This window comes from Candoia aspera, chromosome 3, assembly GCF_035149785.1.
Source record: "Candoia aspera isolate rCanAsp1 chromosome 3, rCanAsp1.hap2, whole genome shotgun sequence".
Classification (NCBI taxonomy): Eukaryota; Metazoa; Chordata; class Lepidosauria; order Squamata; family Boidae; genus Candoia; species Candoia aspera.
The window spans coordinates 166,519,399-166,533,620 of NC_086155.1; the positions used below are offsets into that span (position 1 = coordinate 166,519,399).

Here is a 14,222-nt window from a genome sequence, read left to right on the forward strand (position 1 = left end):
CGCAACGGAGATCGCCCAGCTGACAGCAATCACCGGCTGAATGAGGAAACCGATGATGGGTGATCCCGGGGCACCAGCTGGGGCCTCGCAACCCTTCACCTACCGGCAAGACAGCATGCAGGACAAAGGGGGGATGACGTAACCCCGGGTGAGGGGGCGCTGGCCGGCGCGGGGTATTTAAACCCCGCACCGGCGCGCTCCTCTCACTCTCAGCTTTTTTCGTAACTGTTACTATGTAGGGAATAAACCTGAACCTGCTCTCACACTAATCAGCGTCAGTGCTTTACTCTGCAGTAGACAGGGCATGACACATGCCATCTGTAAGGAAGCTGAAGCTTGGGCATCATTGGACCTTCTAACAGGACAATGATCCCAAGCATATCTCAAATTCCACTAAGGCTTGGATGCAGAAGAAGTCCTGGAAGATTCTACAGTGGCCATCACAGTCACCTGACTTGAACCCCATAGAAAATCTCTGGTGGGATTTGAAGAAGGCAGTTGCAGCACACAAACCCAAGAATATTACTGAATTGGAGGCCATTACTCATGAGGAATGGGCTAAGATTCCTCAGGAACGCTGCCAGAAGCTGGTGTCTGGCTATGCATCTTGTTTGCAGCAGGTCATAACAGCAAAAAGGTGCTCTACTAAGTACTGGAGATGCTTGCCATGAAGGGGTTGAATAATTTTGAGACTGGCAAAGTCATTATACGTTGCATTTTCAGTTGACTTTGGGGCCACCACTTGAAGCATTCGTTGTGTTGAGCTATTTCACTTGCTTTTGTTTGATTTGTTCATTGCAAACAGCTGAAAGTCTGTATGAAAAGGAAAACACTGCCATACATCAGAAACATCTCAGAAACCACCAACGGACTGTTACAACCACATGGCATCACCGTAGCACATAAATCAACTAAAACTCTTCAAAACAGATTAAGCAACCCAAAAGACCCAATAGCCCAAGAAGAAAAAACAGGAGTTATTTACAACATACAATGCAAAGACTGTGACAGCCACCATGTAGGACAGACAGGCAGAAGACTAGCAGAGTGCATCCACAAACACCAACTAGCAGTCAGAAGACACGATGAGAACTCCTTAATCTCACAACACATGGACAGACTCAACCATAGTTTCAACTGGGAAACGGTGAGCATCCTAAACCAAGCCAAATCCAAAAACGTCGGAGAATTCCTGGAAGCCTGGCACTCAGACAAAGCAGCCATCAACAGACACGTAGAGGTAAACAACATTTACATACCATTCAAAAGAGACAAGAGAAAAGCCAAAAGACCAGTACACTCCCTTGCCAGCAATCAACACCCAGATATGCAAAAATCAACACTAGGATTAGCACCAGATGAACCATCAAACAGCACAATACACCCTAATCAAGGAACTATTAACTCAGGCAATCAGCCAAGCAGCAAACAACAGCCCAATCAAAGAACTCCCAAGGAGAGAACAACACCCCTACCAACACAAGCAGGGCAAGCCACAGTATATAAACTGAGAGCAAGGCCCACTCCCTCTTTGCACTGAAGATGTTGCCTAGTCTGGCAATGAAACGTCTGCAAGAAAACAACAAGGCTCAGAGAGCACCAAGGACTCCACAGTTCAACCCTGAGCTACAAATATTTGCTTCAAAAGTCTGTATATTTTGACAATCAACCTGATTTGCAATGGGGGTTGAATAATTTTGATTACAACTGTAGAATCGCACATCCAACTGAAGAATCTACAAATCTGTATGTGGTTTCAGTCATCTATCATGGTTCTGTATGACAACTTCACATCTACTGTTCAGCATGTCTATGATTGAATTATAAAATTTATTTGGATTTCATTTTGAAAATAATACCTATATAGACATTTAGCGTAAATGGAAGTATTTTCAAAATATGCAACATGGAATCTTCAGTATTAGAAAGGTGCAAGAACCAGTAATTATCTTTATCTACTGAGAGCAATAATTGACTTTATATATCCCAAGATAGTTTTTCTGCTTCAGCAATTTTTATGAGGATCTTTTTGATACACACCAGATTTCATCTGTTTTTCTTTAAGAGCTTTTCCATATGCTTCTATAGTAGTTCCTACACAGAAATGGATATGTATACAGAACTTCCTATCATTGAAATTAAAAGTTTTTATGCCACTAAAATGCAAAAAAAAGTAATGTGATAACGAATTTTCTTACACGTATCCCAGCCACAGAATTTAAAATTGAAATGATATAAAATGTTTGCATGATAAACAGGTTACATCAAGTCTGTTCAACTATATTCCAGATGTACTGTTAATCCTGCATTTGATTTCCTGTGGTAACTTTGTTAGGATAATTAAGTATTTTTAGACATAATTGCCCCAAACCTGGACAGCAATTACATATGTGGCTCTTCATGATCTTGTCAACAGCTATAAGGAATAGTTCAATAGTAGCTGTTTGAGAAATAAAAAAAAATTACTTAAATCATTGGCTTCATAATTTTGGGGGAGTTTATCATTATAGTCACATAAGGAGTTCAGGTTATGACTCACATACAAACATGTTCTATTTATTTTGCTTTTTTTAAATACAAATGGAAGACTGAAACAGGAAAGCCTGACTTTTAGGCTTTTGACAGGAGTCTTATATAAGTGGAAGACTTTTAATTCTCAAATTGTTTCACTTCAATAACTCTTTTAAAGTTGTTGCGCCAAGATGCCTGGCGGATTAAGCTCCATTGCCTTTTCTTGTTTTGAACTAATGTATTCTTGATCACCGTTTAATGAAACTATATACCACATGGAGATTTCACATTAGATAAGCCATGTGAAACCCTCATCAGACAAGTAGCTCTGGCTGGTGGTAATCCTTCAGATGAAAATTTCAGACTAGCAGGTTTTCCAATTTAAATGAGCCCCTTTAACTATAAAAAATTGGCACGGTATGATTGCTAAAAATTATTTTTAAATTTTTATGTTGCCAAAGTGCCCCGGTGGCTGTGAAAAACAGAAATACAGCCGTAAATACAGAAAACATTAACTGGTCACTGAGGGGATCCAATTTACAACCCATAGAGACAACTCACATGGCTCACTGACACCGGTATTATTGGGTTTGCAATAGGGCATTCAGTTCTGTTCACACCACATGAAAGCAAAACTATTCTTAAATATGCAATTAAATAGATTTATTCCACATGTTTCTCTAGTCAGTGGTTATTACTCACTTTTACTTCATTGCACCCTGAACTATAGAATTTCATAGTATGTTCAGGTAGCATTTGGAATACAACTGAACTTACTGTGAATTTTCAATAAAAGGTTCATTTAACAATATTAGTGTATGATATTTAGATTGTTTTGCTACTGTGGTTTGGTTTATGCCAATTTTTTAAAAATCAAATTCAATACTGCCTATCCCCGTTTGAAATTAGGGAAAGTAAAACATAGTTTCAATAAAATATAATGGGAAATTTTACATTAAAAAGGCTAAAGAATATTTATTGTTTAGTTAGGTAAGTTCTTAACAGCTAAAATTTCAATTGAGTATATACCATCAGTTTTCAAAAACTGTAAGAGTTGATTATACATTTATATATTCACTTGTCAGAAGAAATTCTAGAATATGCTTGGATGCACATTTTTAAATGTTACAAAACACCAGATACTTTCAAATATTGGTGCCACAAGTACTGATCGAAGCCAACTTAATTAAACAGGATATATGTGAGGCCCATGTAGCCCCTTCACTACTGTTTCTCTCTTTCACACAGGAGAAGAAACAGAAGCAATAGTAAGCTGGTTTCCTATTAGTATGAACTAGTATCCAAGATTAATGACTTCTGAACAAGCCAGATTTAACTTATAAAAGTGATTTGTTTCCAAGCAATTAACCACAGTTCCCAGTTTGCATTGAAAGAAGCTGCCACTCATTGCAGCTTCCTGGCTTCTTTATGCATACTTATAAAGGGAGGAATAAAGCAGTTAAGATATATTAAACTAAACTGGATTGTCCAAACTGGGTCAATGTGGGCGGTTTTGAATTGCTAGTTCTATGGTCTGAAGGTATATTAAGCATTAACCTTATTGAAGTTAGCAGATTTGTTTTAGAAGCTGCTTGGAAACCCCAAGTATGCTGCATTATTGAAAATAGTGGCACCTTTCTAGAGAAGCATATGTTGAGAACAGTATTCAGCTTATTCACAGTGGGTTAAATCACCCCATGACAACATTGTTCCTTCTGCTCTGATTTTGCTACAGTTTGATGTGTTGTGCACATATTGGGAGAATAGAGTAGATATCAAGGATATTACAAGATAGATTAAAGATGAACATTTGGATAATTATGCATGGGTAAAAGGTTCACAACTCACAAATCAGTATGAACTAATTCTCAACTCAATATACTATATGACATCTCAGTGATTTTTTTCATTACCTAGGGAGGAATACTGTAATACTTCATATACCAATATGAATTACTAATAAAAATGTACACATGAGAAATATATACTTTGGATGCCATGCTTGAATCTTTAAAACACAAAATACTTCAATGAAGCTAAGGATATCCCTGTATGACAGGGGATGGCTAGCAAAACTGGTATCCCAGTTTAAATCCACTCCCCCACCACATTCATAATTTCTAAGATTATCTTTTGTGCCTTAAAATGTTAGTAGATTGTGCATTTATTTTGCCCTGTTACATACTGTAATATGATTGGCAGATGATGGGGATTGGATGAAAAATGTGATGATGTTAAAGCACAGGATAAATTACATTACAAAAGAGAGGGAGATACTAACATTTCTGTGACATGTCATGCATAATGGATAATTCAACTCTAAGACAGACAGCAATCTTTATTATTCCACATTCCGTATGATTCAGCTATTAAGAATTACAATACAGTATGAAACTATTCTTGCAAAGTACAAAGAGAGAGAATATCCAAATTCATTAAAGTTTATTAAGTGTCAGTCACAAAAAGTTCTACCATTCTCATTTCATCTAATATCTGGCCTTAACTGGTTCTATTAAAAATGGGGCAAAGATCAACATCAGGTAAGTTTATTTAAGATCCTTATTCCATCCAAATGATTAACAAAAGTGTATACCATCATTTAATGTTCTTTTACATGGACATCATTAATGTGCATATATAGACATTCTAAGTCCATGGTGCCAATAGAAACAGATGCCTAAGGCAGGTCAGTATGCATCTTGTATAGTTTCACTATGGGTAAGGAAAGTTCCTACCTATTTTAAGGCATGTTTGTTTTTGGGCCATAATTTTGAACTGGTTCTGTTTTTAATAATTTTATTTATTTAATTTATATAGCACCTATCTTACACAACTGACCTAGGCTGGCTTACAAGATTAAAATGAACAACCCCACCAAACCTTCCTGTTCTTGATTGACATTTTTCTTGATTTTATTATGTAAATAATAATGTGAAACGATGCATTATAGGAAAACGTATTTTCTTTGTAATCTTTATTTAAAGTTAAAATAAAATCATAGCTTATGCTACAGAACTAAATTTAGTGCTGCATTTACACCCAGTTACATTGACTGATTGACAGGGACGCGGTGGCACTGCGGGTTAAACCGCTGAGCTGCCGATCGGAAGGTCGGCGGTTCGAAACCGCGCGGCGGGGTGAGCTCCCGTTGCTCGTCCCAGCTCCTGCACACCAAGCAGTTCGAAAACATGCAAATGTGAGTAGATTAATTGGTACCGCTTCGGCGGGAAGGTAACGGCGTTCCGTGAGTCATGCCGGCCACATGACCATGGATGGGTCCTTAGGGACAACGCCGGCTCCAAGGCTTAGAAACGGAGATGAGCACCGCCCCCTAGAGTCGGACACGACTGGACTTTACGTCAAGGGAAACCTTTACCTTTTACATTGACTGAAATTGTGGCTCAGAATTTTGGTTTTCTTTTTTGGTTTTCTTACTATAGAGATGATGACTATAATGTCACTTATTAAGTTGCCCAGATCATTTAAAGGTTTCCCTTGACATTAAGTCCAGTCATGTCCGACTCTAGGGGGCGGTGCTCATCTCTGTTTCAAAGCCAAAGAGCCGGCGTTCGTCCGTAGACACTTCCATGGTCATGTGGACGGCATGACTACACGGAACGCCGTTACCTGCCCGCCGAAGCGGTACCTATTAATCTACTCACATTTGCTTTTTTTCGAACTGCTAGGTTGGCAGGAGCTGGGACTAGCAACGGGAGCTCACCCCATCATGCGGATTCGAACCGCCGACCTTCTGATTGGCAAGCTTAGCAGCTCAGTGGTTTAACCCGCAGTGCCACCGTGTCCCAGATCAGTTAAACTATTTAAAATATTGTGCATTCAGTCTAGCACAACTCATCTGTAAGTAGAAGGAGTCTCTCCATTATTTATTTTAAACTATTTCTAGCCTACCTGATAACCTCATGAAAGGTTTAAATCCTTTAAATACATAAATGAAAACATGTATGTGAAATAAAAATAAGCAGTATTTTAAAACATTAAAACAGCAGTAGCCATAACATACAAGAGAAGCACAGCTTTTTATGAGGGACAATACGGCATGATCCCCATGTGACAGTTCAATTCAGAATGCCATAGTAAAAAGGTGGGACTTTACCTGCCACTGAAAAACAAACAATTCCAGTACCAGTTTGGCCTCCAGAGGGAGGGCTTTCAAGAACTTGAGTCCTGGAACAAAGAAGGCATCTCTCTTCATCATGGGTTCACGTATACAACCAACACAGTTCCCTTAAGTCAGGGTTCTCCAACGTGGTTAATATCGACCCCCAAGGGTCGATGGGACTATCCAGGGGGTCGATAAACGGCTGGGGGTCAAAAGGGGGTCACTAATGTCTGGGGGTCAATAGGTGGTCAATAAATGAAAGGTCAATTGGGGTCAATTAATCTTTTGGGGTCTAATCTTTGGGAGCTCCACACCAATCACTAGTCCTGAAGGTGAGGTGGCTAGCAGTCAGACAGCGTTACCCAGGGTTGGATGGTCAGCTGCCAGGAAGAGCGGCCTTGAGTTGTCTCTATTATTATTATTATCCATAGGACTATTATTAAGTAGTATTTATTAAATTACTTTCATATAATAAATGTCTGGGGGTTGATAAACAATCTGAAACTTCATGAAATTGATGAGCTGAAGAATTTGGGGACCCCTGCCATAGGTATTATTATGAAGTTTCTAAAACATGTTCGAAAAAGCAGCTCCACTGTCACATTTTGCACCAACTGTGGCTTCTAAGTTTTGTCAGGCCTACCCAAGAACATGTCAATTCAGCCAAGTTCAGTTCTTTATTTGCTCACACCATAAAGACAGAATCTTGCCAGACTAAACCTACTCTACTCTAACCTAAAGGGAAATAACCTGGGAGGTTCCAGGGTGTGGCTCCTCTGAATCTCCTTCTCTTCCCACTGTCCAGCTCCAGGCTATGTTGTCTTTTGTCTTGCCCCGCTCCTTGGAATGTGCTCCCTCCTTCCTGAGAACCAGCTGCATTACTGTACATCACAGTTTTCAAGAGCAGGCCTTTGTAGAGTGTACTGCAATATTCTAGGCCACCAAATAGGTAATCCTTGCCCAAGGAAGTTTGCAGCCAATAAGACAGTCATCACTAAATGTATGCTACTCAGGACATGTGACTCTGAAATACAAGGGAGTAATCTAGGAGAAAATGAAGTGTTCCTTTTGTTTGTGGAACTATCTAAAATATAATGGAGGCTGCTACGAACAGAATGGAAGATAACCTATTCTGTTTCCACTGTAGTCTTCCAAAATGTTCTGGAGGATATTTTTTAAATCTTCAATGTATTGATTATAGTTATGTCCCACTTTATCTCTGCAAAGTTGCAGGGTCACCTCTCATTTTCATCCTTGCAACAGCAACCTTGTGAGCATGGGCAAGGGGAGGCAAGAGGGGCAAATGACAAAAGCTGCAATGCAATGCAAACTCTACAGTACTCCATTCAATGGCATAATGGTGGGCTGCTCACAGGAACTGTGCCACAGGTTTTTTGTACCTGTGGCATGTTCCAGCACCTCAAATTTGTTTCCGGGCCCCAGATGGCAGACCTTCAAGGTCCTGGATTGACGGCTGCTGCTGCTGAACACCGGGTCTATCTGCAATAAGGCCACCCTCATTCATGACGTAATTGTCAAGGAAAAGGCTGACCTGGAGTGCGTTACCAAGACCTGGATGGGACAGGAGGGGAGGGGGTTCCCCTCTCTGAGATATGCCCAGCTGGATTCCAGGTGTGGCACCAGCCACAGCCTCAGGATAGGGGTGGTGGTGGTCACCTGAGATACTTGGGAGGCATCCAATGTCCCTCAGATTGCCAGGTGCAAGACCCTATTTGTTAACTTGCACACTAAGAAGGATCAGTTGGGACTGTTGCTATTGTACCAGCTTCCCTGCTACATAGCAACCTCCCTGCCTGAGCTACTTGACTCTGAGGCTGGGTTGGCAGTGGAGTTCCCCAGGCTTATGGTTTTCGGGGACTTCAACTTGCCTTCTTTGGGCGCGGGGTCTGAGGTAGCTTAGGAGTTCATGGCCACCATGACAGCCATGGGCCTGTGCCAAGTCATCCAGGGCCAATGCATAATAGTGGTCATACCCCTTTTCTGTCAGAGCAGCGGCAGGGAGTTCTGGATCTGAGGGAGATATTGGTTTCTTCCCTGTCATGGTCAAATCACTCCCTGGTGAACCTCCAGTTCTCTGGCACCATCCCCTCCACAGGGAGGCTGGGCCTATTAGATTGGCCCACCCCAGGTGACTGATGGACTCGACTGGGTTCCAGAGGGAGCTTGGGATTGTTCCAGAAGGTCTGTTACATGGACTAGCTGAAGCCTTGGTGGCTGCTTGTAATGGGAGTGTCACTGTGGCTTTGGACTGGATTGCGCCTGAGCAGCCTCTCTGCACCCATGGTTCTCAGAACTCTCTGTGGTATACGGAAGAGCTAAGGGAACTAAAGAGGGCTAAGAGACACCTAGAACACTGCTGGCAAACAACAAAGAGTGAAGACAAACACAAGTTAGCGCTGCTATTCGAGCCTATCTTGTGGCAGTAAGGGTGGCAAAACGTAATTTCTCTGCTGTTATTGTGTCCACAGATAACTGCCCAGTTGTCCTGTTTTGGGTGACCCATTCCCTCCTTGGAGGGAGTAATACTGGGATTCACATACAGCATTGCTGTGAGGAATATGCTGCACATCTGGTGGATAAAGTTGCTCATATTCACTCGATGTTGGACTCCAGCCTTAGGGCAAAACCAGTGGAAGTTATGGGGGCTGAGTCCTGCACAGTTATCTGGGGGGAGTTTGATCCCATTGAACCCGAGGAAGTGAACAGGGCTCTTATAGCTGCTACTTCGGCCACTTCTGTGTTAGATTCATGCCCCTCCTGGCTGGTTTAGCCTTCCCTGGAGGGGATTTGTGATTGGGTCTGGGAGGTGATTAATTCTTCCTTTAGGGAGTGGGTGATCCCGCCAACTCTTAAGGAGGCAGTGGTACACCCTCTCCTCAAGGGGCCATCACTTGACCCAACTTCTCCAACCTCCCTTTTTTAGGGAAGGTTGTGGAGAAAGTGGTCACATAGCAGCTTCAAAGGACCCTGGATGAAGTAGATTATCTGGACCCCTTTCAGTTAGGATTCAGGCTGGGTTATGGGACTGAGACGGCATTGATTGTGCTCTTGGATGACCTCTGGTGGGAGCAGGATGAGGGTAGTGCATCCATCCTTGCTCTTCTTGACCTCTCAGTGGCCTTCAGTATCATTGATCATGGTATCCTTCTGGACCAGCTTCAGGAGTTGGGGGTGGGTGGCATTGTGTTGTGCTGGTTCTCCTCCTTCCTCCAGGGTTGGTTCCAGTCAGTATTGATGTGGGGGAGAGGTCCAGCCTGTTGCCCCTAGTTTGTGGGGTGCCCCAGGGCTCAATCCTCTCTCCTCTCTTATTTAACATCTACATGAGGCCGCTGGGTGGTGATCTGACTATTTGGGGTGAGGTATCATCAATGTGCTGTTAATACCCAGCTTTATATCTCTACCCCAGGCCACCTGAGTGATGTCCTGGATGTCCTGTCCCTGTGCCTGGAGGCTGTAGGGACCTGGATGGGGCGCAATGGGCTTCGACTCAATCCAAGGAAGACTGAGTGGGTTTGGGTATTTGGGCCTTCTGGTGACAAGGTTTTTCTACCTTTGGTCCTGGATGGGGTAGCACTGCCCCAGATGGATCCAGTGTGCAATCTGGGGGTCATCTTGGACTCATGGCTCCTGCTAGAAGAGCAGGTGGCAGCTGTGGCTAGGAGGGCCTTTGTACATCTTTGGGTTGTGCACCAGTTGCACCCATTCCTAGGCCAGGCTTTGCTCACAGTCACTCATGCCCTCGTAACCTCTCATCTGGATTACTGCAATGTGCTGTATGTGGGGCCACCCTTGAAGAGCATTTGGAAACTTCAAATGGTACAGAATGCAGCTGCATGGGTAGTAAATGGTGTCGGATATTCAACACATGTAAGACCACTACTGCTTGAGCTGCGTTGGTCACCAGTGTGTTTCTGGGTGCAATTCAAGGTACTGGTTGTCACCTTTAAAGCCCTTCATGGTTTGGGACTGGAACCATCTTCTCCCAGTTGTTTCTACCTGTCCAATTCGATCTGGCATGTTGGGCATGCTACGGGTACCATCAGCCAAGGAATATTGTCTGGCAGGGAGTAGGAGGTATGTCTTCTCTGCCATAGCCCCTGCCCTCTGGAACATTTTCCCTCCAGAGATTAGGATGGCTCCAATCCTGTTGGCCTTTTTTAAGGTCTTGAAGACCTGGTTATGTATCTGGGCCTGGGGTCCCAAGTGTGTTAAGGGTCTCATTTCTTCGTTATAGTGACATATATGGTTATATTTTTTCTCAGCTGCTATATATATTTATTTTTGTACTGTGTTTGTACTTGGTTTTAATTGATTTTATGATTTTTTGCCACCCAGAGTCACTTGTCTGAGATGGGCAGCCATAGAAATTGAATAAATTTCTTACCACTCATGTGCATATGTGAGATGGGTACATATCACATACTATTTTTATTCACATATAAATTCATATATATTAATTACATATAAATTCATCTATTTTTATACATACATTTTACAAAATTCATTTTATTGTTGAAAAATTATATGTAATAAAGACTTTACATATTAATCCCACAAAATTCTAAGCAAATATTCATATAAAGTATTTTTAATAAGCAAATAAATTTTCACAAGGGGAAAAGAATACTACTTGAAAACTACAGATTTTGAAGTTTTGCCGACTTATTCACCTATCTGATCAGAATTTAAAGGAAGACTTGCAATACTTTCATTATTAGCATGTTATCTGTGTGCATGTTTTATCATTCCCACTAGCTTTCCAAATATTCAAAATATTATTACAGTCATGATACCCGTAAACCAATAAAATCAGACACCGGGTAGGCTATTTGTGTAATGCTGCTCATGATCCCCACAGGACTTCATATAAGTCACATTTACTGTAGTACAAAGACTGCCCTGGAGCAAGGAGCACAGTTCAAAATCTATATTGTAGCATGGGACTCTCCACCTATCTGTGCAGTACACTGTTGGAAGTCACTGAGACAACTAATTAAAGACAATTTTATAGTTTTACCATCTATTACTGTTAACTTGCATATGCAGGATAGCCTATGAGAACAGTTGATTTCTGTATTTTAGAACAGTATTATATTTTTGGTAAATGTAAAAAATGTAACAAAATCTGAATATGTTTGGTGGCTAGTAAAATGTATTACTATAATACAGGAATATGCTATAATATAGGAATTAATATAGTTATTCCCATGCATTTCACACTACATCTATTCTTACTAGGTTCTTTGTTGTGGGAACACAATCATAAAAAGATTGTTGCCTAAGGATACTTGAAGTATATTTCAGCCAAACATTGCTGTTGCAAAAGTTAGTGAGTGGACAACTAAAAATAAAAAAGTAACTAAAGGTCACAAAAATATTGCAGCAACCTCCTCTAAAAACTTCACACTTCTCATGTGTCTCCTGGTTTCTACTCTGCAACTCTCCAAGGCACGTCATCAGTTATGCAATCTCTACCAGCTTTACTTTTTTTCTGAGCAGAACAAAAACACTTGGGTATAATTTGTCCATTATTTTATTTTCTGAAAAAGTTTAGGGGACCCATTTTAGGTTTCAAACATAGTCTCAGGGGAAAACAACAGGCTTCAGGAAGCTACTGCTTTGCTTTGGGGTATGCCAGATTCCTATTTTTTAAATTAAAAAACAACAACAGATAAATCAGGAAATCTGGCTGATCCCAAAAAAAGGCACTTGTGAACACAGTATGTTCAATGATACTTTACAAAACCAGAGCCCAGCAAGGCAAGTAGGGAAGAGTTGGCCCTTACAAGCATTGTACATGTAGCCACAAATTCTGACCCACTTTCCCCAGAACAATCTCTCTAAGCTGATGAGAGTAACACTGACACCATGTAGAGGCTGAAAGTCAATGAAGTGTGAGATTGCAAAGGAAAACACCCTGAGACTGTCTTTAGAAGACTGTATTTATTACTCTCTGGCTGCATGTTTATGACTTGGGGAAATTTAGGTCACCCAACAGCATCTTCACCAACCTTACTAAGCCCACTGGCTGAAACAAAAGTTACTTGCAGTTCCAGTCCTATGTTGGGGACCACACGTATATCCAATCTAAAGCTAACTTTGCACTGATAGTTTTGTATGGTTGTGTATCAGCATTATACTGCCACAGAACTCATCCTTTGGGAAACCCTATGTGTCACTGATTTTACACTTGGAACCTCACATATGCAAAAGACTGATCCTCTGATTCCCCAATTCTGTAAGTGTCAGCCTTATAAGGTAGACCAGACAGGAAACACGACCAGGTGAGCTAATTCTATTTTATTGTAAAGCTACATTATCGGAATCTTGCAAGTCTGAAAGTACATCTCTCCCATGTCCTTTGTAGCCCAAGAAACTAGGGAGGGTCTCTTTTGAGCCTCTTGCCCCACCCACATTCCTGCAGCAACTCAGCAGCCTTTTATCTGACCGTTCCCTTGGTTGCGTTTCTTTGCCCTGTCTCCCAAGGTCATTCCCACATACCATTACAGTTACATGGAACCTTCATAGGAAAACTATTAATAAAAAACAGGTAAGTGTCTGCAGTGGAACTGTCTTTTGGTGAATTTTTTTTTCCAGGATGGTTCATCAGAAAGCCTGTATTTTGTTTGAAATATTCTCAAGCAAATCAATTTAACTATATATTCATTCATTTATCAAGGAAAATGAAACATAATAATGTAAATAGCACAAACCTCCTTAATTTTCAAATCATTTTGTCTGTTCCACAGCAACTCATCAAATACTCTGTTGTCTCTCCTTATTTTTTTTTTAACAACATCCAGCCGGGCATGGAGAAAATCAACTAATCTCTGAGTATTTTCCTCCTTGGACTTTATTTTAGTATATTTTTCCCTTTAAGAGAGAGAAAATATATCTTTACTTGTATGAAACATTACACAGAACTATTAAGCAAACTGATCATGCAGAAACAGTGATTGCAATCTAGTGAGATGCTTTATAAGTGTGTAAGGGGCAATATGCACATACAGTTTATTGGACCATTTCTTCTTCAGCAGCTTCCCCAGCTAAATCCCAAACAGATAATATATGATATGATATATGTATAAAATATAAATGTATATAAAAATATAAAAGACATGAAGCTGATTTAAACTAAGTCACATATGTACCCCAACTGGCAAAGCTTTTTTTTTTAATAAAAAAAATCAGGCTTTCTTGCTCTTACTACATAAGGCCTTTTAAGTGAAAGTTAACAAAACATGTACACAGCTTAGCTGCAGTACGAAGTTGTGGAATATAATAAAAGTGACACATTCTTGTCAGTAGTCAAAACTACTAGTTAGTGTCAAGTGGGTTCAATTCCTGATGTCTACGTCTTGACCAGTCCCTATTAGTAACTTTAGCTCTTCCAAGGACATTTCAGTAATGCTCTTGATCCCATTCATCCATACAGTATTGGTTGCTATTCCTAGCTCCCTAAAACTTGCCAACCAGAATCACAATCCAAAGTAGGTAAGTTTCTGCTTGCTGATCATATGTTAGCTGATTATTTTTAACCCTTTATCTTTTCTGAAACCTGCCAGTTCAT

At 40.8% G+C, this 14,222-nt stretch overlaps 1 protein-coding gene across 1 annotated transcript in view; it reads right to left on the minus strand.

The window, feature by feature from the left end:
• Positions 1–14,222, minus strand: part of CCDC178 (coiled-coil domain containing 178) — a 186,156-nt gene that overhangs the window by 126,280 nt on the left and 45,654 nt on the right. The window contains exon 16 of the mRNA XM_063299961.1: positions 13,366–13,525. Coding sequence (XP_063156031.1) covers positions 13,366–13,525 — 160 coding nt within the window. The remainder of the gene's footprint in view (positions 1–13,365; positions 13,526–14,222) is intronic.